The 27,925-nt window shown below is 49.6% G+C and overlaps 1 protein-coding gene across 2 annotated transcripts in view; it reads left to right on the top strand.

Annotated features, from left to right (window-relative positions):
- Positions 1-17,871: 17,871 nt before the first annotated feature.
- The window catches only part of LOC111858343 (neuropilin-2-like), a 47,661-nt gene continuing 37,607 nt past the window's right edge, over positions 17,872-27,925 (top strand). For both annotated transcript variants that reach the window (XM_023840021.2, XM_023840022.2), the window contains exons 1-2: positions 17,872-18,632; positions 25,850-26,027. In XM_023840021.2, the coding sequence (XP_023695789.2) occupies positions 18,560-18,632; positions 25,850-26,027 (251 nt within the window). In that variant the 5' untranslated portion in view covers positions 17,872-18,559. The remainder of the gene's footprint in view (positions 18,633-25,849; positions 26,028-27,925) is intronic.

The following is a 27,925-nucleotide window of genomic DNA, read 5'->3' as shown; positions in this document are numbered from 1 at the left end:
CAGCACAGCTTGTTTCTGCTCAATTTCGGTGCCGACCGTTTAGTCGCATAATGAGGTGTCCCCTGCCAGTACAGTGACTGTAGGTTCCTATCCCTGGGGGGGGGGGTACAGGGGAAGTGTTCTTCTTTGGGTCAGCGCTTAAGAGGACAGCCATGGTAATTGAACGTCTCTGGGCGAGCAACAGGGCCACCTCCAGCAGGAGACCGCCACATATCAAACAGCACCCCCCCCCCATCCCCGCATTTCACTCCCCCGAACTGGAATACACCTCCGACAGCCGCTTGGAAATATGCATCGGTAATAAGCGGGGACGCCTTTCAACTCCAAACAGTCTCACTGTCTCGCCTGCTCTCTGCGGCGTGAAGAATTTTCACGCTCTTTGAAGAGAATCCTCGGACCACCCAGGGTTCCACATTAATTATCCATTAATTTGGGCTTCCTACCACTGGGAGGATAGAAATAAAAATAACTGTTGCTAATTGCCGCCTTCGTTGCAAGCGCTAGTTTCCCGAGACTGGCAGCCTTAACTATGACTGTGGGACGTTGTCCTCAGCACAGCGGGGGGCCCGGGGCCCTCGCTGACCCACCCTGCCCCGTCCTCGCCAGGTCACCAGTCTGAACCAGGCTCATCAGCCCAGACAGACACTGCCACTGCAATTAAATATGAGTGTTTTTAATGATGGGAAATCGAGGAGATTCTGGGTCAAACTGCCATCGTGACAGAAAGACCATGACAGCTGTTTCTTTCCCCACCCCCCCCCAACCTTAAATTCCCTTCAGAGAGCCACATACAGAAGACCTTGGCACCCTCAGTGCTCCCCCCACAGACAGAGAGACACAGGCGCATCTCTGTTTGTTTGCATTTGGCCCACGTTCCCTGCGGTTCCCTGCTTTCCAGGCCTGGTGGTCCTGTGATTCTGGGTCAGCCATCAGGACACCACGCCACCTTTCCGGCACCCGGTGGAGGGAGCCCGCCGTCCCTGACACGATAACAATCGATAAACAAACACTATGAGTGCAGCCATGCAGTCAGAGCTCCTTCCGGAACTCTCCGTTCGTCACGTTTCGCGGAAAAGCTCTGTGGGACTGTGCGGCACAAGCGGTCTCCTGATGTCGCCTTCGCCCTCGTTCCGGGTGATTTGTGCCGACGGCGCTGTCTCGGCACGGCCAAGCCCCTCTTTTTATTTCCCGGTATTAATTCGGCCGTTTGGTTTCCGTCGATTACCGTGTTTTCGCAGACGGGATGAGGAGAGAAGCCGCATACATTATCCGGTTTTGTGCTTCTTACATTCATGTATGATCTCAGGAGACACGATTTCGAGATGTTCTCATTAATTTCCGCCTCATAAAAAGGAAGTATGTAAATTCTCCGCCAAGTTCCCCCCCTTCGTTTTCCCTGGCATTCTGTAGAACTCCGGCTCCCACGATGCCCTGTGTCACGTCTCCGATTGTTACCGTTAGCCTGTCAAAGGGAGCAGACCTGTGCTGTGTTTCGCCCATCTGCATGAGAAGAGAAAGCGTGCCCAGAGTGGGGGCCGAACTTGGGCCCCCAACTCGCACTCCTGCCTCCCTTCTGCGTTGGTTCCTAAACTTTTCTCCGCACGATTTCCACACTTGGCTTCCCCCAGACCTACAGAGGTGCACTGCTTCTGAATCACAATAGCGCAGTCTGCCATGCAGCCTGTACCCAAACTCAATCTGTATTCATGAAAAATCCGCTGTGGATCCCACGGCTGCGACGTCCTGTTTCTGTAGCTAAGTGAGACCTCAGGCCTGATGATTCACAGGCTCGTGCTGCTTCCTGCTCAGACGCCACAGTGACTGGAATCAATCACGCCAAAAGTAGCTCTTGTCACTCTTCAAACCCAGTACCAGTTTCCAAGTGTGAGTTTCCCTGATTTAAATAACTTGGGTGAGACTCAGGTTACTCTGTTTTTATTACAATAACTAGCTGTTATTTTCATTGAATTCATTCACTATGAGTGGTCCAGAACAGCATGGATACACCCCACTCTCATGCCCTGTGCTGCCTGGGGGAGGATCCAAGCAACCCAGTTCATGCGGTTGGAATATGGGTGGATGAACAGCACAGCATATTTGTGTTTCTGTTCTTCGGCGTAATGGTCTCTTTTTGAGGTTGAGCTTGGGGCCGGAATGCGTTTTTGTCTTTTCAAGGCATTCGGTTGTCAGTATGATGCCATTCCGACACGGACCTTCCTCCATCGCCATGGTTCTGGTTCCTTTAAACTCCGTGGAGCGCTTTAAGCCAGCTGGGACCCGCTTTAGTGGCCCCCCCATGGCAGCATATAGATTTACGGGAAGGGATGTTTAACGATGTGAAATTCTTCCCGAAGCGCGTCGCGTTTTTTGACAGTCGCAGTCGGCGGTGCATGCAGACATATGCTGATGGTTAAAATGCGTTCGGTTTAGGAGGCTGGAGATCCGCAAATCCCCGGAGTCTCCAACCAAGGCGATTTGACAGGGAAGCTATTCAGGATCGCCCTCCAAAGGGGCTGAAATGGCCCCTCGGCTAGGAATTGAAATGTCTGCCAGGCCTGTGGAACACTTTAGATCGTTTTGGGGGTGAGTGGTGTTTAATCACATTGAGGAGCGACTTGTCTCTTGCTTGATGTACCTCCCACACCGGCAGCATCTGTTCTGTGGAGGCGTCAGGCCTGCAGATACGGTGAATGACTCTCTGGGGCTGCAGCTGTGTGTCGTGCCTCTGTAGCTGAACGGAGGCCCTGTGGGCGTTTCAGCCATCAGGCCTCCGTAATGACGAGGCCTGCCATCCTTCTGATTACACCTGCAAATTGCCTTCCCCAGAAAACATAATGTGGTGGCGGTGGCACCGTAGGTCGATGGGCAGCACTCTATGCCCCCATCATCTCCATGGCCGTGGGTTCGACTCCCATACCTGTGTTTGTGGATTTACATATCCTTCCTTTTGTTTGATGCCCCACTCTCTACTGACAATCCAAAATACATGCAGATAGGTATGCTGTCTCTGAATCATCCATTGTGTGAGGGTTTGCCTTGTACAGGGTGTACCCCAGTCTGTGTGCCCTGTGACGGACTGGCATCCTGTACAGGGTGTACCCCAGTCTGTGTGCCCTGTGACGGACTGGCATCCGGTGCAGGGTGTACCCCAGTCTGTGTGCCCTGTGACGGACTGGCATCCCGTGCAGGGTGTCCTTCTGCCTTTCACTGCGCCCCAGACTAGGAAGCCAGATATATCCTGATATATATCAAGAGTGATATGGGACGTCTAAACGTTGTTTGTCTGAGCATGGGAGGGATTATGGGTAATGGACTAGTATGCCGATGGTTTGTGTTGGAGAACCCGGACAGATTCCAGCAGTTCGGCGCTCATCCATCTTCTTTTCAGCCTGGCTCCAGATCTCAGCCAGGGTGCGACAGGAGTGTGAGCCAGGTTTCTGTCCAGGGCGGGGTAAGCAGTACACTTTCGGGGGCCTGGGGGGCCCTCGCCTCGCACCTCTCCTTCCGGGTTAACCTCTCAGGTCCCCTTCCCGCCGTGTGATGTCAGGCTCTTCCATGAGCCCTAGCCAGACCGTTCCCCTGTGAAGGGTCTGTGTCACCAATAAACCGGATCGACGTGCTTCTGACTTGCTAATCTCCAGGGGTCCCGTTGACCTAGTTGTAAGTTAATGTTATCTGTATTCCAAGCTGGGTGTCGATTTCAGCTCGTTGCAGCTGGCAGACAGCAAAACCACATTACGCCGCAGACGGAATTTCCATATCAGAATTTGTGAAAAAATAGTTCCCTTGTCAGGACTTTCCCTGAAACTTAGTGTGAGATCACGCCACAAGGCACATGCTGCAAAACTGCGATGTTTCTAATTCATTCAGCCCAAGATCTTCATGAACTGCATAACACATTCCGGTGGAGTTCCCCAAGTCCCTACAGTTCTTCTCAAATTCCCAAGCTTTCCACCCCCCCCACCCCCCCCCCCAACCCCCGTTTCTGGTGTACGATTACTTTAGAGTCCATTTCTGAAGTCGCTGATGCGTGCCAGACGCAGAATTTTAAACAAACTCATGCAGGAATGAGAACCATTCGGAGGTAAGTCTCGATGGCGGAGATGGACGGGCTTGTCGTCCTGTGAAGCACCGTCACTTCTGAGAGACTCATTAGAGTGGAAAAAAAAACATGTCACTTTCGGTGAGGCAACCAATTAGACTTAATTGAGACCCAGAGTTTAGATAAAAAAGAAAAACTTTAGCCATGCTGCGGCGATGGCAGATCCCTGAATGTAATTTACCCATAGCTGCTTCCCTTATCCCTCATGGCTGGACTAACGGTCGGCCTGAAGTGAGAGATAAAAAGGCAGGATGAGCTCCGTATAGAGGAGAAGGTTCCGGATGCACCCGGAGCACCATCAGTGTAGTAGGCACAGGAGCGCATGACATGTTGATTACGAGTCAGGGTTCCTAACCTGAAGGATTGCCGTTGTGCCACTTAGTGAACCATTTAACCTCAGCATGGCAGCATAATATGCGCATTTCTTTGGGTGTAAGGGTCTGCTTTGCAGCAAAGCTGCAAAAAATGTGTGGGAGACGCCTTGGACCTGCAGTCCCGCTTCTGTCCACCAGGGGGATGTTGGGGCCCTCACTCTGACCCAGTGTTAGTGTTGCTGGCTGAGTGTTTATTTCATGGCGGAAGAAAATCAATCAAACAAAAGAGCAGGAGTGACAGGCAGTGTATTGTAAAGGTATGTGCTTCATGGGTGCCTTGTTTTAAAGCTTCCCCAAGTGTAATCATTTCAGCTAAAGTGCAGCTTCACCTCTCCACCTCGATCTGTCACCTCCTGGCCAAAAGCGTGACGGGTCCTCCACCTGGCACAGTGGTGCTGATTGACGGGAGAAAGCTGGGCTCTAGCTTGGATACCGGGGGGGTGGAGAGCTCCCATTGCACAAACCTGGGGGGGGGGGGGGGGGGGGCTGCTTTTAAAATGGCCAAGAAATTGGAGAGTGGGTGGAGCAAAGGTGTAAATATGGGTATGCAGCATAGGTACCTACCAATACTGTGGGAGTACCGTGTGCGTTTGTGGGGGTGGCGGGTTTGGGGCTGATTTGGTCGCTACCACTGCTGGAACCACACCAATGGCCTTGAGGTGGAGGCGCTATCCCAATGAAGTTCAGGAACCTGGTTCCCGGTTCCAAGTTCCTGTCCACCTCCCAGGAAATACAGTCGGGTGGCACTCAGCTGGAAACGCGGTTCACTGCGGTCGCCGTCACAATCAATCCCAAGCGATTCGGCTTTGGGTTCAGATGTAACCACCAGCCCCACCATTCCTGGGTGAATGACCCTGAATGTTTTCCCGGGTCCGTCAGACAGGATTGATTGGCTACGGTCCACCCACACCGCCGGTTCCCCGAAGGCTCCCGTTCTGTGGGTTTATCTCCTGTAAGAACATGGTGATCTTACACTGATTCACCACCTCCTCACTGACAGAGAGTCCAGCAGACATGGCAATAATTGTTTGGTAGATTACATCATTTCCTCTCTTGCTAAATGTGCCTCTACAGAGACTCTTTGTGCTGAGCCTAGTCTGGGTTAATAATATATCACAAGCAGGGAAGGAACTGTCCCCAGGCTTTGCCGGTACCTCGAGTCCGACACGCTGAGTCACGGGCTTGTTTTGGAACAGTGACCTCCATCTGGAAGAGGCCTGGGAGGTGTCACATAGTGGCACAGTGCTGTAGGTGAAGACTGTCACTGTCTTTACCCGCTCGCATCTCCTTTCCCGGTGGATGGTGACCACATTTCCTCCTCATAGGTCTGTCAGGCAACCAGCACCAAAACTGTCCTTGTTTTAACACGATCTCATTTTCCATCCGCCACAGGCAACAATCGAAAGTCATTCTTACTACGTTATTAAGGGCTTTCTAGAGGCAAAGGGTTTGCAATACACAGAACCAGCCTGGTTTTATTTATCTCAGGATGAGTGGAGCAAACTTTTGAAATGTTTTTCCCGAAAAACTGGGGGCTAATTTCATATATGATCAAAGAACATTTTTTTTTTACCTTATACTGGAATTAAGGTTGAAGACTTTATTAAAATGTTGGTGCTAGAGAAGAATTATTTCTCTCTGAGAGAGAGATCTTTCCTTCTCTCAGCTGGGTCTCTCTCTCTCTCTCTCTCTGCAGATATCCCAGTGTTAAAATTAGACGTATTAGTTTGGGGAAGTACCCATATGTTTGCAACCGAAGGCATGCAGCAGGTCGCCCTGGTCCCCCCCCCCACCAATATTTCACATTGACATTTGTGTAAAGGGTCCTGAGTGGCCCCCCCACGGTATCTGCTAAATAAATAATAAACGGTTTCACTAAAGGTACAACAGTGATGGCTGTCATGCTGGACTGCAGTCAAGGCTACCAGTGATCTGGATTTCAGTTCCTCAAACGTTTTCTTGCCTTCTGCAAATTGGTGGTTAAGAAATTCGTCTCCAATGGACTTCAGGGGGAGGGAGTTTTGAAATCATTCTCCTGTATCCTATTGGCTGATTTATGCATGAATAATTACACAGTTTGCCACCCCCTAGAGATGAGCAGTTGACGCACACACACAGCCCTTCTCTCGCCGGGCCTCTGCTAGCGCCCCCTGCAGGCCTGGCACTTGGCAGAGGTCAGCGGCCCCTAGACACCGCAGGTTATGGTTCCCATTCTGGCATGTTCTTTAAAACACTCTGCAATCCTTGACTCTTACAGTCAAGGCCCCTGTTTCCCGGAGATTTTCTCCGTCGCCCCTCTTTGCGAGGGGTCAGGGAATCGTTTTGTCTTCGCCGTGCCGTCAAATTGGCTTTTTCTGGCTTTTATCGAACATCCACCTTGGCGCTTCTCTCGAGGACTCACTTCTGGAAACGGGCATCGTTAAGAGTGACATTCTAGAATGCTCCCCCCTTCGTGACCCCGGTGGGTCCATCCTCCTTCCTGTCCTGATAAATCCACTGGACCCCACGAGTCCCTGTTCCGTGTTCCCGTCCCCAAGTCCCACACTGACCGCGATCCCATCCCAGCAGCCATGTGGGTCCCATCGCAAAAAAGTAACACCTGACACTGGAAGCCTGATCCCTGCTGGTCCTGCAGTGGAACTTCTTCATGGCTTTTATCCCCCATCTCCTGCTGCTCTCTGTGACATTTTCCAAGGTGGTTTAAAGTCTCTGCTGAGTAAATAGCTGGTCCTTGGAGCTCGTCGCAGACAGCATGTCATTCATACGCCGATGATAGTGTGTAGGTGCCGGCTTCAGGCAGAGTCAGTCAGGTGCATCGCACACACACACACACACACACACACACAGGTATGACTCCTCGCCGCACTTGAAAACCTCTCGGCAAAGCTGCTGCAGGGTGAATTTGCCGGGTTTTGGCTCCCAAGCACAAAAATATAGATCACTCTGCACTAATTTGTGTGTTTGTGTCCGTATTTGTTTACCAGATGTGTTTCAGCCACACGGATCGATCACTCGCCGCCCAGCCGTCCGCTTGCAGCGTTTCCTCATAGGAAGAACCACGCTTGTGTGTGTCTCTCTCTCCCTCCTTCCCTCTTCCTCTCTGTCTCTCATTGAATCGCGGGAGATCAGCCGAATGTCAAGTGCGTATTGACGCGGCCGGCGGGACGGCGGTGCTCGTCTTCGCCGCTCGGGGGGGAACGCATCCGTGACATTTTCCCGAGCACCGCTGTAATTGACTCGTTAGAGTTTCTGTCAGTTCTTCGTGACGCTCGCCTGCCGGGGTCACGCACCTCGAGGGGCTCCGTCTGACAGCGGTAAGCCCCCCGCTTTGTGGCGCCCGAGGACCCAGGCCCGTTCCGCACGCACTCGCCGATGCCGCAGATATACGCGATGGCCACTCCTGTGAAAGCGATAAGAAGATGCTGCATGCTTCTGAATCATGTGTCTTTTAAAGTGTCTTACAAGTGCTACCTTAGTCATTCTGTTGAAAATAACTAATTGTAAATTATTGAATGGTTCAATAACAGAAAATGACAGACAGACAGACAGACAGACAGACAGACAGATAGATAGATAGATAGATAGATAGATAGATAGATAGATAGATAGATAGATAGATAGCAGTGGCTCCATTGAGTTAAATGGTGGGTTTGGTCATCAGGGTCCTCATCGCTTTGCTCCCCCCCCCCCACCCCCGGCTGGGCCCAGCAGCAGTGCCACCTCGGATTGCTCTGCCAGACCCATAAACTGTACCTTTATGGTCTAATGGTCGAGCTTTGCGCCTCGTGTCTTGGGGGGGGGGGGGATCCACTTACCACCACTGGCAGCCAGCTGATGCTGGTGCCTCTGTGACCTGCTGCTCAGCGCAAGGGATGCACTGACATCAAGGCGCAGTTTTTCTATTTTCAAAGTGCAACTGCGATGCACTGCCATGCGTCATTGGGGTCACAGTGAGTTTGGAGCCCGTCCCAGGAAGCGCAGGGCAGACCCACACAGGATGCCAGTCCATCGCGGGGTGCAAACACACACTCACGTGCAAACTGCAAAAACACCGAAGGGGGTGGGATTTCAGGCCTGGCTCTGGAGGTGTGAGGTCACAGCCCCCCCCCCCCGGAGAGCTGCTGCGCTGCCTGCGCAGGTGCTGCCTTTACCGTTACTGCACGCTCTCCAGAAGAGTCAGTGGTTGCACAGCACAGGATATACAGGCACATACACTCACTCAGGGAACCTGGGGCAATTACAGGGACCGTTTACAACACTCAGAGGATTGGTTTATTACACTTAAAATGTACTCACAACTCAGAATGGCAGAGTAATGACATGGGCTTTTAAATTATTAAACAAAAGGATTGTACGCATCAATTAAGGGCCTTTTAGAATCAGCACACAAGGCCCATAACAGAGACAAGATGGGTGCATGTCTGTGTGTGTGTGTGTGTGTGTGTGTGTGTGTGCGTGTGTGCGAGCGGGTTTACCTATCCTTATGGGGACATAATGTCCCCATAACGTGATAAATATCCGTTTTTTTTCCCTTACGGGGACCGGTTTCCTGGTCCCCATAAGGGAAAACTATATTTTATAAAAATCGGTGACTGCTATGAAAAAACTAAAAATGCAAAAACTCTTGTATTTTGTTAGGTTACTTATGGTTATGGTTAGGGCAGGGTAGGGGTTAAGGTTGTCATAGTTAGCGTTAGCATTTTTCCCATTGAAATGAATGATAAGGATATGTTTACCCTACATGTTTGTGTGTGTGTGTGTGTGTGTGTGTGTGTGTATGAGAGGACATAAAAAAACCTGTTATTTTGACTTGATGGGGACCATTTTTTCAATTCCCACAAGGGGAAACTCAGATTTATAAAAATCTGTGACTGCCATCAAAACACTAAAAATGCCAGAAGTCTTTGTTTGGTTACTTTTGGTTAAGGTTGGGCTGGGTGGGGGTTAGGGGTGTCATTGTTGGGATTAGGGGTTTTTCCCATAGAAATGAATGGAGAGTCCCCACATAGATATGAATTCAAACCCGTGTGTGTGTGTGTGTGTGTGTGTGATAGACAACTCAAATTCCAAGGAGTGGAACAGAGGTTAAAGGTCAGAGCTCTTTAAAAAAATATATAAGTTAGACGATGAGCATGAGTCTACACTGAGACGGGACAGCAGCGCTCACTTGATACCGAAATGCATGCCGATCTGATCGCTGTCTTTGGCAGCCCCTCCTGGCCCCCGGATGCCCCCCCACATTGTCCTCGAACTGTCGGCATGCGTCTTGTATTTTTGCTGTGGGGGCTGGTGTGGATGGTGTTACTTTCCCCAATTACTGCGAGGAATGGGGAGGGGGCTGGCTTATCTGACTGATTGCTGATAAGACTCTGACTTGTTTTTTTTACCCACAAAACCAGAGTAGGGGGGCGACTCCAAATGTTTGGCCTCGTGTTTCCCTTCAGACACAATCTCCCCCCCCCTGTTTTTCTATTGCAGCCGACTTATAGCAAACCGGCCGCTGCCATGCCGATCCTAGGACTCCGCTAACAGACCGACGCTAAGCAGAGGTGTGGCGGTGAGCAGGCTTGCCTTCACTTGGGGGTGTAATCACACCCCCTCCCTTGTAGCCGGTTTCTTAGCTGGGATCTTTGCTCCTCTAACGACCCCCCAGCGCAGGCCGAATAGCCTTTTGTCTACATCTTAAATGACACCATAAACCATGCAGTATAGCGTGCAGGCTGTGGGGTTTGGTGGTGAGCCGACCGCGCTTGAGTACGCCAGCCTTCATCAGCCTCCCCACGCTTACTTAGGCCGCTCTGCAGGGACGGCAGGCCGAGGGCATCCATCAGCAAATTAATTTCATTTTCGTGAATGATGCGATATCGCATTTTGCTTATCTAGCAGCGCGGATTAAGGAGGGGAGGATTTCATTAAGGAGGCGGCGGTGTCTGGTTAACCGTGGGAACGAACGCTTACCCATAATGCCCTGGGAACGAATTGAAAAGGCACAGTCCAAAGAAGGAGCATGGCATTCTGGGAAAATGCCCCCCCCCCTTGAGTGAAGTCACACAGGTATGGCCTACCTGTCACTGCAGGGCCACTTTTAAAACCATTTATTCCGTAAAGGAAGGGAACTAACGGAGAGAGCCCCGCAGCACACGGACAGGCGTGGAACACAGCCTTTATTGTGACACCCGTTGTCATGGTGACAGCAATCAGGAGCCCCCCCCCCCAACCAACCTCTCACCCAAAACAGCACTTCTGCAGTTGGCTATTAGACTAACAGAGAGGGGGGAAATTAAGCCGAGGATTAGGCAGTGGCGTATCGGGGATCTGTCCGGGAGGCAGACAGTGCCGCTCGTCGAGATCTCAGCCCTTTGTGGAGCAAATAGGTAGATGTGGTCTGGGGAGTCACCCTAAGAGGGAGCTGGGGGGGCGGCTATTGTGTCAAGGAATCCCATAATCCCGCTTGGCAGACGCTCGTGTTGTCACGACGATACCGGCATCTAGGTGTTTTACTCGAATAAGCCATGCCCATTCCCCCACTGTGTGGCCCCCTCCTCAGCCAATGATTATTAATTACTTGTTTGTTTCTGACCTCCTCAAGGCAAATAGAATTTAAGAGACAGACATGGGACCATGAAATCCGGACCTGGATGGGCAGGCGGGGCTCTGTGCCACGACGATTCCCCTGGCGCTCTACTGCTCTGACTGACAGTGGTAATCTCTGCCGCCTCCATGTAATAATATTCTATTTCTGACAGAAATAATATTATAGCTCATCAGCGCGCCTCCCTGCAGCCGGCGAGCTCATCGGGGTGAGGGAAGCGGGGGAGAGGGGGCTTTTTGCATCACTGCACAGACAGTGCTCATCCCCTCTGCAGTGCCAGTCACCAGGAAGGACAGCCAGTGCTCTTCCTCCTGATGAGGATGGGGGGGGAGGGTTGGGGATGGGAATGTGAGGGGTGTGGTGACTCTTGTCAAGCCTCTGGATCTCTGTGACCCCCCCCTCCCCTTACCATCCTCGCCAAGCCGTGATGGATTTTGGCAGAAGGGTGGGGGGGTATTGGCCCGGGGGGGTCCTGTCCCATGATGCATGCATTTGCTTACTTCCCCGATGATACAAAAATGTTCCTCAGAATCAATTTCTATGCCTTAAGAGGTACATTTACCTCAAAGGCATAACTTTGTGTTGAACAATGGGGGGGTTGAGGTCTCCACCCACTTAAGTGGGTCCAGGGGGGTGTATTAGCTGGTTTTGATTACTGGGGGGTAACTCCCCCATAGTTTATGCTTGTGATTCACCTGCAGCTAGCGTACAGCTGGCAGACCTTTGAGGGTACAGCTGGCAGACCCTTCAGGGTACAGCAGGCAGACCCTTCAGGGTACAGCTGGCAGACCTTTGAGGGTACAGCTGGCAGACCCTTCAGGATACAGCAGGCAGACCCTTCAGGGTACAGCTGGCAGACCTTTGAGGGTACAGCTGGCAGACCCTTCAGGGTACAGCAGGCAGACCCTTCAGGGTACAGCTGGCAGACCTTTGAGGGTACAGCTGGCAGACCCTTCAGGATACAGCAGGCAGACCCTTCAGGGTACAGCTGGCAGACCTTTGAGGGTACAGCTGGCAGACCCTTCAGGGTACAGCAGGCAGACCCTTCAGGGTACAGCTGGCAGACCTTTGAGGGTACAGCTGGCAGACCCTTCAGGATACAGCAGGCAGACCCTTCAGGGTACAGCTGGCAGACCTTTGAGGGTACAGCTGGCAGACCCTTCAGGGTGCAGCAGGCAGACCCTTCAGGGTACAGCTGGCAGACCTTTGAGGGTACAGCTGGCAGACCCTTCAGGATACAGCAGGCAGACCCTTCAGGGTACAGCTGGCAGACCTTTGAGGGTACAGCTGGCAGACCCTTCAGGGTACAGCTGGCAGACCTTTGAGGGTACAGCTGGCAGACCCTTCAGGGTACAGCTGGCAGACCCTTCAGGGTACAGCAGGCAGACCCTTCAGGGTACAGCCCCAGTGACAAGTGATTGTACCCTTAATGGTACAAATTGGTACTTTTTCTCTGACAGTTCCTAGATGTAGTGTCCATTAGCATCCCTTGGGTTAGTAGGTCAGCGCCCATCCTACCTGATGAGCAGCATGGGATCAGACCTGCTATCCACCTGGTCCTCATCTCACATTCCTGCACGCAGACACCTGCTTCTGTTCCTCAGACTAGGTTACTGTGGTCGTCTGGCTGCTGGAGACCCTTCTCCAAATGACGCGGAGACATAGACCCTGGTGGCGACCTCCTCATCCTCGCCGTGCCGATCCAGCCCCGAATCCCAAAGCCCCCCCCCCATGTCTGTCCGATCATTCCTATCTCTCCCGGCGCGCTGACATAAGCAGAACTCACCCAAAGGTCACTCTTTATAAGAAAAGGTCTAGGCCTGCCCATCTCCTCTACATCCTCTTCATCTGTCTCTTTCCTAGCCAGACAAAGCAATCAGCTGGTCCTTAAGCTTAAACAAAAGTATCTGCTGATTTGTTCGCTTTCTGGAGACGTTAACAGGTGCTTGTTATCTCCTCACAGTTTGCTGAGGACTGATTTAGCATAGAGAGAGGACTGTGACAGAGGACAGAGCATGAAAGGGGCCGGGGGGGTCCTCGATCCCCTGTATTGCACTGCATGATTTAATTTCCACTCCAGAGCTGTGGTATGGCTGGTACACACAGCCTGCTGATTCTCTGCCTGTTTTGATTGACTTCAGAGTGAATACTCAGATCCTCTTGTAATATGAAAGACATTTAAATGCATTATCAGTGTGTACTTCATATATAGTGGCATATTACTTCATCAGATCCCTCAAACTCTGTAGGTAACTACAAAATGCCTGTGCAGCCACACAGTCGTGCACTTGCACAGACATACGTGTAAGAGCACACAGGGTTTTGTAGTCCCTCCCGTTTCTCAGTCTCCGTGTGCCTTTGTAGCCCATCAAGGTTGGAGCCCCGGCTTCGGCAGAAGGGTCGCGTGTCCATGGCCCCTTGAGCGAGGCCCTTAACCCCCAGGTCTGGGGGTGTCACATGTAGGCTGACCCTGAGCAGTGAAGCCCGAGCAATGAAGAGCAAGATGGGGTCAGCCTAGAGAAGCATTCCAGTGTACTGGTACTTGTACTTGTGCAAATGGCAAATAAGGATTTATCACTTATCATTTTTATGTGAATGGAGGCCATTGTATGGCAGTAATACCCCCTTCCCCCACCTTTGGTGAGACTGTGGAATGGGGGGGTTGGGTGCTTTTGATTTTGTAGTGTGGTGGTGGTATTGAGGGGGTTCCCAGTATTGAGGGGGTCCCAGTATCGAGGGGGTCCCAGTATTAATGGGGGTCCCAGTATCGAGGGGGTCCCAGTATTCAGGGGTGTCCCAGTATTCAGGGGGGTCCCAGTTTTAAGGGCACACTAGTGTCCCACGTGGGGTTGACTGCACCACCCAGCTTGGTGGCTCATGGTAAACAGCCCCCCCCAATACCGATGCCCATTTCCCTTTGGAAAATGACACAGCGTGACGCGAGCGGGCACCCCCAGACACCCACTGACTCGCCTCTGTTGGATGAGCTGCCGTTCTCGAGTGACTAACTGTTCATTAAGCCCAGTATCTGTTTTCAGGTGATGGGGGGAAGATTTACCAGGAGATGGACAAAGTTAGTCCCCTGAATCATGGGGGGGGGGGGGAGGCTTACAGTAAATAAGCAGCGAGCGGCCTGCTCTTGTAATCAGGCAAAGGAGTGACATTGATGTAGGAGGAAGACCTGGGCATTGTGGTAGGACTGGGATGGGCCTGGGAGGGGTCACCGTGAATGGGGGGAGGGGGGGTGTTAAAGGAGGCCCTCCAGGTGTTTGATCATAGCCCTGTCACCCCCCCATGTCCTGCCACGTGCACTCTGATCTTAATCAATGCTGGCCCTGTCAGGGAGGGGGGCACTGTAGGTGCCTAGAGACTCCTTTATTTGTGTTAGCCCCCCCGACTCCGGCCTTATCACTGATCACAGCCAGTGGTGAAAGGAGACATCACAGAATGGGGGGGGGGGGGGGATCCGTGTCTGTCTGTCGCCCTAAGCAACAGCGGCCTTAAACCCAAAGTTTAAGTATCACGACACCACTTCACGGCTACATTAAAAAAAATAAAGATATATAACTGTTTATGAGCTAATTCTGAGAAGTCCAATTTAGTCAGTCGTTACATTGATCTATGAGACCGTTATTGAGAATTAGATCGTTGGAGAAATTGGACCAATTATATCCCTAATCAGTTTACCAGTCTTCGACTAGCAAATGCATTACTTAAGTAGTATTTACAGTGAAAACCAACTCGTGCTTCTGTCATGGACAAAAAAATCGATAGTCTTATCATTACCGCTTTCATCAATGACTTCCTTTGATCGATTATACACTGGCCTTTTAAAATACTTTGGTTCCGGTAAGATTATATGAGGTAATAGCGTTTGTTAAGTCATATATTTAAACGCGGTAAGTAAATTACAAAATAAAGATCAACAGTTGATGGTTCTTTCATCCTCGTCTAATGAAGCCATGAGCTGATCATAGAAAACTTTCGTTATCCCGACTGTAACACTATCCTAATTCTTCCTGGCTTTTTTAATATCCGACAACTGAGCGCATCTAAGTCGCCCTTCCTTTGAAATAGTGCTCTGAAGCCCTGGATCGCCGCTATCTGCTCGCAAGATGACTTAACTGAATACAATCCTTAAAGGGTTTATGAATTCGTTAGGCAAATAAAATGTACTTCTCACGCGCACATTCGTCTGGCATCCAGTGCAAAAATACTTTAAACAACTTCATATTTGTTTATTTTACTTGGCTACTTAAAAGTTCTGTTTATTGGACTATTATTAGATTGTTCGCGCGGTGGTTGTTTTCGGCGAAAACGCGCCCTCTTGCGGTCATTTTGCGTCGCACCGCTGCTCACCCACCTGAAGCTCTCCTATAGACCGCTCTGAAGTACATGTCTGGACATATAGCTGGTGAACAGAGCAGACTGCGAGAGAGTAACCCTGGAACTGCCAATTAATAGACCTAAATGCGTGCATCTTTGAAATATATGGATGTATAACTCGCGTGACACTACATAAAATTATACGAGGTTACGAATACACGATTATACGAGGTTATTAATAACAGGACAGCTTCTGTGTTCTGACACGGGATGGGGGTTAACTGTAAAGGGTATTTTCCGGTTCCCTGACATGTTGCCCACCTTCCCTCCCGCCTCTGTGTGAAGCTGACCGACCATTTTCCCCAGATTGTAAGCTGACTGTGAAGAGTAAATTGCTCGTGTCAGCACAAGATATCTGACGCAGGAAGGGGAAGGGGGGGGGCGTACAAAAAGACCCACAGGTGATCCATTTACCTGAAGTACTGATCGCGTGGTGCGGGGGGGGGTCACTTCCCTATAATAACCAGTATTAGAAATTCCACTTGAATTACTGAGTGAGCGAAAGAATTCAAATGTGAGCATTTGAGTATCTGGCTATGTTTCAGTGATGTATTTCAGGGGATTTCAAAAAAGCACCAATTCACTGCATTTTATATGTGGGGGGAGTTTATATCATTCGGGTACATATTTTTGCAAATGATAATGTTGCCTATGATAGCCTGAAATAGGTGATGCCCTTTCAGTGTGTGCATCAGATAGTCTTGGCGTGACTGCTGTGTCACGCTGTCATCTTCCTTTCGAAGACGAAGTAGATGCCCAGAGATCATATACGTCCTGACAAAATGGCTCCCTTTCAGTCAGTCCTATTCCATAGGAAACTCACTATTTCCATAGTCCGTAACTCTATATGCAAACAGTTTCTCCTGAGAGCTCGGATCCAAACACATCTGAGGGTGTGCATGTGTGAACTGTCCATGCGTGCACAGATGGCGGCCCCCACGTGCGACACCACGTGCGACACCATCGTCCGGCCAAACAGCTCTGTGGGCCAGGAATAGTGACAGGCAGGGGGATCTTGAGGACGGGCTGGACTGCTACACAAACGTAACTGGGAAGTGTGATGCTGAAGACCCAGCCTGGTACCTGGAACCAAACATTGGTCATGGAAAACGTAACAGACATGCAGGAAGTTTATCAGTCTCTATTTTTGAGGGTGTAGTATGGGCATATTTGGGGCGGGGCATAGATGGGCCCAGAAAAGGCCACACTCAGTCACACTCTGCAAACTGTGGGTGCGACAGGAAATGAGCCACTTTCTGCTTTAGGGGGACACTCAGTATTTGCCTAGAATGTTGTTGAGGCGCCGTAGTGTAGACCGACAGAGACTACCACCCTCAGGAGGGTGCTGACCCCAGGGGTGGAGTCTACACCCTGCCAACAGCAGTAAGCACCTGGACAGACACCAAGTGGGTTCCAGAGTGGCAGGTCGAGGGACGCTTTGGAGAGCATGCCACACCGAAAAGCAGCACTACGCTCCCATGGATCCCGGCGAGCATTGGATTGTGGGTATGAATCGGGCACAATCAGGCCGTTTGCGATTGCAGTGCCGCTGAGGGGGACTGCGTCACCAGCCGCTCGACCCGTGTGCGCTTAGTCACCCATACATCAAACACAAAGTTCCTCTGATTGCCGTTGTCATAAGCGCCCGCAAACCGGCCAATCTTGCACAAGATGTAGTATAAATACTGTACTGTAAGTATGGGCACCACCCAGCAAAGCCATTCCCAGGATACATATTTTTGGAGCTGCAGGGAGTTGCTGTGTCATTAAATCCTCAGTCTCTGTAGTTAGGACGGGCTGATTGCAGGCCGGGTTTTGGGCCGGGCTCAGTGGGTTCAGGGTGGGTTCAGATGACGTTAGCTGTAGTGGTCCTTCTTTGCCGGCGGCCGGCTCTGATGAGGCCTGCCTGATCAGCCTGCTTCCCCAAACGACCCCCCCCCCCACAGAGGAGCTGGTGATCTGCGTGGGGTGGCAAACACAGCTCCTGCAGCCTGCAAAACAAACCAGCCAGGGTCTGGTCATGATGATTCTCATTTCTCTCATTGTTTACTTCCCGCTACTGAATCGCTGACGAACCTAATCATTTTATCACTGTTGATTCCTTACTGTCTTGGAGCCGATGGTCCTGTTTTTAATCAGTCATTGTTTTCATGCCATCTTCACCCTTTTCCACTCTTGATATTAGCATCGTATATCTGTCTTCTCGTCTTATCTTAATCGTTCCTGACTGAATCTCAAAATCTCCAACCTTCCCCAAGTAGCCAGAAGTATTAAAAATATTGAAAAATACCTTGTGCTTCTGTACGTCTCACCTACTCTCGCTTTCGAATAACTTTTAAGCAAGAAGCGCTAGCGGACGCCGGCTGGGAGGCGGGCCGAGGTGCAATCTGTAACACACACACACACACACACGTCGCAGCGCTGCGCGTAGCGCCGGAGCCGGAGGACAGCGTGCCGGATACGCCGCGATCCGCAGAGCCCGCATGCCCCACGGCTGATGCCTGACGCCGGTCGAACTTGAAGCCACATTCAGCCCTCGGAGGATCGGCGCAGTGGTTCCGCACGGCCGCCTCTTTGCTTGTCATTTTGTTGCACATAAATCGGAGCGACTTGAAAAGCAGAAGAGAAAAGCAGGAGAGAGAGAGAGAGAGAGAGAGAGGGGAGACGCGGAAACATCGCATGTCAGTGCATTTAGAAGTAACCAAAACGCTCGTTTCATACATCAGAGGAGCAACGCCGTCAGTGTGGAGCCGCTCGGATCTGCGGTGCTTTCAAAGCGCTCCGGTTAGAACACGGTGCTTCGTTCTCATCTCCGCCAGTGATTTTCGGCAACTCGGCGCTTCACTAGTCAATGTTTCATGTGGATTAAGAAAAAAGAAAGCTGGACTGAAATAGAAGCGCATTCAGATGCGTCTACAGAAGTAAAGATAAAGGTGGGAGAGTGAGAGAGTGAGAAGGAGGACTGGTGCGCTGAGAGCCCGGGGCTGGGGTCCTTTTTGGAGGATAAGTGTGCAGATCGGAAAGGAAAACATCTGTTTTAGTGCCACTAGGAGATAGGAGAGGGAGCTCTGCTCAACACCACAAGGGTGAGGATCCCCAGCAAAGATGGATCTATATACCACACGGTCTGGATTTCTATTAGTTCTGTGTTTAATGTCTACAGCGCACGGAAATGAAGGTAAGTTTTCCTTTGAGTTGTTTTTTCACGATTATGTTTATGAAACAATAAAATAAGCCGGGCCTCCTTGTTAGTCGTAACTGCAAACGATTTTTGTTTCAGCTAAAAACAAACATCTCTGTAAATTAGGAACTTCATACCTCGTTACCTCTTTTGTCCCACTTTCTTTTAAAAATCTTATTTTCGTTGTTTTTTTTCTGTTAATGATACTCATTCTCATACAACACGTAAGTGGTTTGATCTCTGAATGACGTTGCCAGGAGCTCGGCGTGTGATCCCCGTGGTTTTCCGATACATCGGAGTGTTTGGTGGCTGGTTTTCGGGTCCTGCGGACGATGAGCCGCGATCAGCGGCGGCCGCCAGCCTGAATATAGCGGCCGAGGACGCTGATCAACTGCAGCCAAAGACTGCTTAGCGGCGATTGGCGTTTCGCAGTTTATTTTACAGGAACGTTAACAGTCATCTGCCGGGAAAAGAAAAAAAAAGAACTATTTTCTGTTCTCTGTATGAGGCTATATTTCTGAAGAAGGAGGATTCCTTTTCCAGTCTCAACACATTCCTTTTTTTTCTTTTCAAAAAACACAATGTTGTTTCTAAATATCTTACGAATGACTGGAATTACGTTCCTTGATTAAAAATAAAAAAAAAATTCTAGATAGCAAGACAGACACATATTTGAAGTTGGACCAGTACAGTTGTAATTTATATTCTAGACACAAAGTGATAGGCGGTCTCTTCTGTCAGCGTGCTGTTCCACATTGCCATTTAGAATTATTAAAACTATTAATAATATATAATTTGGCCAGCGCCGAACATATACAATCACGCCTTAGTGTTCATTAATTTTATTCTATAATGTTTATTTCTGAACTGCTTCTATTAAATGATTATTTACAGTAATTTTAATAGCGCACCTGGACTGGGGAAACAGATCTAATTTTGATTTCCAGATGGTTGTCATCGAGTGTTAATATATTAACTTGCTACATGACGTCTTAGCATTATTGTGATTTTTCTGGTCAGGTTTCAACTTCACCCGTTGCTTATTGGTGTTTCGATATTTTCGTACTATAAATATTATTATTATTATTATTTTATGAGTAGTAGTAGTATTTCTGTAAGTCGTACAGCCGCGCATATTCCCATATCTGTAGCAGCACAATGCAGTGCACAGTGTTACTCATTTATTAGCCTGATGCTGTATTAACCTCGACACTAGTCTATCAGGTAAGCTGTGGTGGGTGAAAGTCTGTACTTACAGTATACTGCTCTTTCAGTGCCGTGTCTGACAACCACCACACATCCGCACACTGTATATTTAAAGCGATTATTTAAATAAATCGAACTCGCGCTGTAAAACTTTTACCTGGTGATTATATGTCCCCTATTTCTCTCGGAGACGAAACTGTACGTGTCTCATCTCATCAGAATGCGATCTGTCGTTTTCGTTTCACAAAACACGGCAAAGCCCAGGAAACTGAAATGGCCTCGTTTCTTTTATATGACTCTTAGATTTTATGTCATTGGTTTCTACAGACAGAGCGATCTTCCTATTTAGTTGGACTTCTAAAAGATGCACTGGTGTGCCGGCAAACAAAACTAATGTGTGTTTAATTATAATTGACATAAAATGAACTTAGTGGTCTTAAATGGTTTATGTATTGCACAGATACACTTTGCCTAACCTCTGGCTAAACGTCGCCTGATTTTAATCGTATCATTGCGAAGGAAGTTTACGGCGGCCGGCCGCCCTTAGGGTGTAACCCGGGTGGAATCGCGCTCCCTTGGCCATTTCTTCTTTCTCATTCCGTCCTGGATATTTAAATATATGCCGTTTTGAGCTTTCTTGTGAAATAGTGTGTTTTCAATGTAAATTGCACTTTGAAAGAAGGACCTAGTGCGGACGAGTGAAAAATTCGAAAACATCTGGTCACATGTAAATTGGACGTGGCACCAGAAATGCTTTAATTGGGTGGCGTTTATATGTTTGAAACAAATTGTCAATAAGCTACTTCAATTAAAGCAAAGCAGCTCATTATACAGGCTGTAGCCCAGGCGAATGCTGCAGCATTGTTACCGAGTAATACCTGTGTTAATTACTGGATAAACTCGTTTACATTTGAAAGTAGAGTCTTTTATTCCTGAACCATATGCACGTCGCATTTCCATGCCATTAGGGACGCAAACAGTCTCTTACACCCAGCCGAACGCGGGGCTTTCTACTCGATTGCTTTGATTAAAAAGCAGCCTGACAATCGCTAACTGGCACCAACCTAAGCCCACCTTTTTTGGACTTTATAGCCTAAAACTGCATGCCCAGAAGTATTTATTTATGGGCTTTTTGCAGCATTGAAATAATAGGACATTGTTGCATGTAAATTATGATGCTGAATGAATATATATTTTTAAATACTTCTAAATGCAGCACGTTTTATATGTGCAGTCACAGGTGGTGCTGAAGAACGAGGGAGATGTTGAAGGCTCCGTATATATACACATATATATTAGTAGCTCTCTCCGATTGGTTTGAACACCTGACATATTATTTGCACTGTTAGAGGACCCGTCTGTGCCAGCGAACCCCCTCGGTTCCCGGCTTGCGGCTTTGACTCGGGGCGGCGGGGGCCACCTGTTCCTCGCAGAAAGCCGGTGAGAGTTACACGTAGGAGCCGGAGGGGCGACACACTTCAGGTCCCCCGGATCACTGCTGTCGTCGCGGCTCTCGGTGGCTGCGTCGCAGGGAGAGGGGCTGAGAGAATGGGGATGGGTCAGGGGTGCATTTCTCCGCCACGGGTAATCTTACCAGCAGTAGCGCTGTCTCTCATCTCGCTCAGATATTTACATTACATTACATCACTCTAAGCTGTTTTTTTAGCAACACTTCCCTTAACACTCGTGTCCCCACAGTGTCTGACTGGCTAAGCTATCTCCTTCCATCTATCACTTAGTTATTTTTCCAGAGAAGACGTTTTGCTCGTTTGTGGTTTTTAATGTCAGAAGAAGCCTCCTTGGTCCAGTTCTCAGTCTTTGTGCTCCTGTTGTTTAATTTTTCCACTCTGTTTTAATATATAATACAAGTCACCTGGTGGACCCCCCCCCCCCCCACACACACACACACACACACACACACAAAGCCATCCCTGGGGCTCGGCGAGGCTGGACTCTCTGCTGACACCCGACTCGCTGATGAGAGGCAGATGTGAGTCTTTGGCAGCTCTTCAGCCCCTCGCATCCAGCCTGCCAAAGTACTTTATGTTCCACTTTCTCTCAGGCCAGTGGTGGGACAGGAGAGAGCTTCACTGGCTGTGTGCACGTGTGTGTGTGTCTGTGTGTGTGTGTGTTTGGGGGGGGGAGGGGGCGGGGGATTTGGGGTCAGTAGGGCCAGTCAGATGTCCCCCAAGAGCTACTGGTCGTCAGACAGCCAGCAGAGAGGTCATGACTACCGAGGGCCCAAATGGAGTTGGGGCGGGGGGGTCAGTTTTACATGCTGTGTGTGTTCAGCACCTCACGTTACTAATTGGGAAAGTCAGCCCCCCCCCCCCCCCCACCTGAATGCATGCCTTGCCTTATAAGCAGGCCTTGAACTAGAGCGACCCAAATGGAACATGCTGGAAGGCCTTGGACAGAGACGCGGCTGGCGTGTGCGGCTGGCGTGTGCGGCGTGTAAACGACATGCCTCCGCGCGGCACTCCTAAAGTAGTTCACTTCTTACAGCGCGATTCAGTAAGTCTCCCCCAGCTCTGTGGGAAATTAATCTGTAAATCTTGGGAATCAAGGTCGGCCATTTGCATTCGAGGCTAGCGCAGGACTAGTTTAATCTCGAGAGGCGCTGGTTGGGGGGTGGTGGTGGGGGGGGGGGGGGTTGTGAAAGTGCTGAAACAGTGCTATCGGGAAGAGATTCAGAAGGCGCTCTAAGACCATCAATAATGCAGCTGAATTCTCATTCCTCTCCTCACAGCTTAGCACCGTTTAGGGTTATTTATGATGGGGTGGGGGGGCGGGGTGCCTCTGCGGTTGCAGGCGGAATGCACAACACCGCAACCGGCGACATACGTGACCCGAATGGAGAGGGGGGGTCGGGCCGGGCCTGGCGGTTCTGGAGTTAGAAACCCACAGGAAGGCGGGCTGAGATTCCCCCAATGGAACAAATCAGTATTTCCTCCTCCGCCCCTCTCTAAACCTGGGACTGGAGATCAGTAGAGACCCGCCCCCCCCAAAAGGACGGCTGGCAGAGGTGGGGGCTTCAATACATCTGCATGTGAATCCATTTATTGATTGTTCATTCCTCTGATTTAATTGGTGAAATCAGCAAGAATCACTTAACTTTTGTGTGGAAAGGGCATGTAGACCCCCAACCCCCCCATAAAAGCTTCCACATTGATCTGTGTAATGGGGTGTAGCTGGTTCAGGTGGCGGAGGGGGGGCATGTTTGCATACCTGTTGCGTTTCGTCTCTCTCTGTCACTTCCTGCGGGATATTTCCGCTCTTTCTCTCCCTGCCGTCTCTCGTCGCTGCGGTCGCTCAGTCCGGCTTCTGGGGAACCATCTCACTTGCAGGGCTCCATCACCTTTGTAACATGTCTTCATAAATTCAGCCATCCCCCCCCTCCCCCGAAGTTTAAAGGGGCTGGTGACGGTGTCTGTGTGAGGGCCTCGACTTTGAAGTGGGAGGGGGTACGTGACTCCTGCATCGAGCGTGTGTGTGTGTGTGTGTGTGTGTGTGTGTGTGTGTGTGTGCACGCGCCAGAAGCTTTCTTGGAGGTCTTGTGCAGAGCAGTAGGTTGTCTATTGAAATGCCACAATAACTGAAAGATATGTGGGAAAAGACAGTAATAACTTTTTTAAATGTCACCATTTGCAAATCTATCACATTTAAAACATTTTTGGCTTTTTTCCATCTCGATGGAGGCAGACTTTCAAAGGACAGGCACTCTTCATGACAGGGAAGTTTGGGTCCTGCGGTCAGTGTCCCCCCCCCCCGCCCGCATAGGCGCCCTGAGGAGCGGCTCTGAAAATCAAGAGCTGAAATGGTAGCGGGTGAATGTGCCTCTGGGGGTTCTGTATGCTCCTGCAGGGATACGTCCGCCATGGCCTCTCCTAATTACTCACTGCCTTCCTCGCAGATGCTAAGTGCCATGCCCTCAGTTATGTGACCTCACTTCCTGTCAGTCCCCTTCCCATAATGCAACACTGGGCCACTCCCGTCCTTTTGGTAATGTTTGCTTGGACATGTTTGCCTACATCATGAAGATGTGGACTTGGAGGGACCTTGCTCTACTAAATGCCCTTCATTTGCTTATTTTAAAAATAAGAGTTCAGTTTTTATGTGTTTCTTGTGGCTTGGGGTTAGACTTTTTTAATTACAGGTCACCACAAATATTTTTGTTCGTGTTAAGTCTCAGGAGCAGGCTGGGTGTGTGATGAAGGGTTTACTTTTGGACACATTTGCAGGAAGGTGTCACTGAAATACTTAAGATATCACTCAACACTTATTGGGGAGGGTCGCGCAGTCTGTGCTCAGGGTTAAGCTCTGCATATGAGCATTATTAACATAAAATGTAAAAGAACCTTAAAGCTTTACTTTGTAACACATCTGCAGAAAATGAGTGGTGAGAGATAGATCTCCTTCCATCTATGACTGTGTGTTGGTTTGTGTCCTTGTGCAGTTTAAGGGCAGTGCCAGTACATAGTTTCGGACCTTGTCAGGACCAACTCTCGGTTAGAGATTATATATCTGCAACTTCCGGTGACCTTCACTTACTGGCTGAGATGTCCTGTCCAATGGGAAGCCTCGTTCCACAGAGAGAGGGGATTGCAAAATTCCATCCCAATATTTAAAGTGTTGGCCAGGACCCTGGATAGACACTGGAGAATGCTGAACACCCCCCTGGTTATTTTTGAGCAGAGTAACAGCAGTGATCAGCTTGCATCTGCCATTGAAAAGGAGAGTGGAACTGAGTGACTGGGTGTCGGAAATTAGGTCACGTATCGCAGGTCAAAGAAATAGGTTTAAACAAGCTTGGCACTCGAGTTCGTCTCCTTAAGTCCTCCTAGACCCTCAGATAAGGGCCTGCTGGCTGTCACAGAGGGTAGAAGGAAAGCTGGTGACTGCCTTTTTATTAAACATCTCAGCTGTTGGGAGGTGCCTTCACTAAATGTACCGTCGACTTGTTTTGTTTCATGCATTTCTAAAAAAAGAGATTACAGTTGAGCTTCTTCTGTGTATCTTGCCTTGTTCTGCAAGTAAAGACAATGATGCTAAAGAGGATGATTATTGGGTCAGCTCACACCTTCAGGGTCTGAGGTCCAAACCCCTCTGTGTGTGTGGAGTTCTCTGCCCCCTTCAGTAGCCCGAGTCTCTCCCCCGATGCTCCAGTTTCCTGCCACAGTTCAAAGACATGTAACTAGTTTAACTGGTGTCTCTAAATGGCCCTTCCTGTGTGACTGTGTCCTGCTGCCATGTACTGGGAAATAGCTAGAAGATGGGGGGTGTGTGATGGTGTGTGTGCGCCCCATGGTGGACTGGCGTCCCGTCCTGGATGCCCCCCCCCCCCCCGTTCTGTGTTCTGCGCTTCCTGGTGGGATGGGCTCCAGCAAACCTGTGCAAGATAAGGGGTTTGAAAATGTGTGTATGTGAAGCCATTCTTAGGGTCTGTGTGTGTGTGTGAGCGGGTTTACATATCCTTATGGGGACATTATGATAAATATCCATTTTTTTCCCCTTATGGGGACCGGTTTCCTGGTCCCCATAAGTTAAAACTCTATTTTATAAAAATCGGTGACTGCTATGAAAAAACTAAAAATGCAAAAACTCTTGTATTTTGTTAGGTTACTTATGGTTATGGTTAGGGCTGGGTAGGGGTTAAGGTTGTCATAGTTAGCGTTAGCATTTATCCCATTGAAATGAATGAGTGGTCCCCATAAGGATATGTTTACCCTACATGTCTGTGTGTGTGTGTGTGTGTGTGGTCCAGGTATACATTATATTGTGCAGAGTGAATGTCGCTGCATTGTGATAAAAACCTGTTATTTCGACGCTGTGGGGACCATTTTTTCAGTCTCCACAAGGGAAAACTCAATTTTCAAATTTTTTTCCCATTGAAATGAATGACGAGTCCTTACGAAGATGTGGTTACAAACGTGTGTGTGTGTGTCTGTGTGGGAGGACGCGGGACGTAGGCGACACGCTCATTCACAGGAGACTCCCCATCTCCCCAGGCGGCGGGTGCGGCGGCCAGCTGGATGCCAGCGATGCCGGGTACATCACCTCCCCCGGCTACCCCCTGGAGTACCCAGCCCACCAGAACTGCCTCTGGGTGATCACGGCCCCTGAGCCCTCACAGCGGATCGTTCTCAACTTCAACCCCCACTTCGAGCTGGAGAAGCTGGACTGCAGGTGAGGTGGCCGACCCCAGGAGAGATGGGGGGCGGGGGGGGGGGGGGATCAGGTAACTGGATCGGCGTGACGCATTTGCAGGGAGGGAGCTGTGGATTTTTGTAATTAGCTAAGCACAGCTGCTGGATGTTGGGTAAGGCAGAGGTGGACAAGGCAAACTGAGGGTTTTCTCTCCGATTTCCTCTCTGAAATGCTGAATTTTCCAAGCCTATCTGAAATGCTGCTTCCCATCTGTCAGTTGCGTGGTGCATTTTGCATCTAAGTCTCATTTTTGGAATGATGTGCTGATTCCTGCTGGTTTTCAGCTAATCAGCAACATTTGGATAGCCAGGGATTTGGTTTTAGTTTACATTACTCCATTAATAAGCTATAGATGTGCAGAAACAGAATTCCATGTTTGAGGAAGTAAAATTTCAGACCATATTTTTACATTTTGCAAATATTGTTTTTACCACCCTCTGCTGGTCAGCAGGAGAACTACATCTCATGACACGGTCTGAGCCATATTGCAGTGCGATGACAAAGATACCAGTCACTAAGATCAAGTACAAGAAGGAAGTGCTTCCCTATCCAGAAGCTCCACCACTTATTGCCAGGAAACCACATTAGATCCCATCTCAGCCTCCCGGTGGTTTCATACAATGCTCAGATGGGTTGAATGGCACCTTCTTACTTAGCTATCAGTTCCAGAGAGCCACAGAGTTTGGAAACAAGGGTAGATAAAATCTTCAGATGGGCTGCCCGCCTTGGGCGATTATTGACCTTCATGCTCCGAGCTGGTGGACATGTAGAGCTGTGGAAGTCTTCAGGTTTTTGTCCTTTTCGGGTACGGCAATGGAGCGTTTGGAATGCATGTGGTTTGCTTACAATTGCTGGCCCGGGTGCTCATGTGTGTATGTGTGTATTTTTGGAAGGCTGACATAATGTAGAGTATCTGCCAGAGAGTGCCTACAGACTGTGATTTCCTCACTGACTCTGGTCCTATTGAGCTGTCAGACGGAAGAGAATCAAGCTTCTCATCTCACCTGCACATTGCTTGAGGTTTCTTTGTATTAAGTAGCTATATACAAATATATCAATTCTTCAGATTTTTTCCCCTCAGTGATTTCTTATTGATTTGACAGTATAAATATTTTACTGTCTGAACTGCCTTCATTGAACTGCGGTGAATTGCCCCTGTTGATCTGAGCATTAGATCTCAATCATGGTAGATCTTCTTACAAACTCCCCCATGATGTGTTTCGCAACATACACCTGTAGACCATGCAACTGCATCCGACATCCTTCCACGCCAAGGATCACTCAGAGAGCAGGTCCGTTTTATAGACCTGCCAGAAACAGAATCTCACTGTGATGTTTTTATTTATTTATCAATGCAGACATTTCTGGGGGTTTCTGAACTCTATAGGAGATGCTGGGCTCTGAGTCAGCTTTTGCCTTCTCGGGGGGCTGATCCTCAGCGATTTTGATGGCCCGTGTTGCTGATGGAAAGGCACGATGGAGAGACGGTAACTTATTGAAACCCTGTGTGGCGTTGAGCCAGGCAATTCCGGCGGGAAGGCAGGTAATTGGGAAAAGTCAGCAGAGGAGATATTAATTTAGAATGAGAAGTGATTTCTAGGTAGATGACGTCAACAGAACAGTGCACCGGTTGTCTTGATGTCAGGGTGCCAGCACACCATGTTTACCCATGCCACCCGCAGACTTCCATGCTGTGCTCATTCATCAGCCTTGAGACAGCAAATTCTGATGGAGCACTGAAGATGACAGGCCCGTCTTTGTGCGGGGAACAGGACAGGCTCTGTGGGTGACTCAGAGATAGACACGCTGCCTTTGTGGCTCTGAGATCAAGTAACAGAGATGGGATCAGGTCAAAGGGCAAGGGTGAAGGTTGGTGG

This window comes from Paramormyrops kingsleyae, chromosome 16 (assembly GCF_048594095.1).
Source record: "Paramormyrops kingsleyae isolate MSU_618 chromosome 16, PKINGS_0.4, whole genome shotgun sequence".
Lineage (NCBI taxonomy): Eukaryota > Metazoa > Chordata > Actinopteri > Osteoglossiformes > Mormyridae > Paramormyrops > Paramormyrops kingsleyae.
This window is presented reverse-complemented; position numbering and strand designations above follow the sequence as displayed.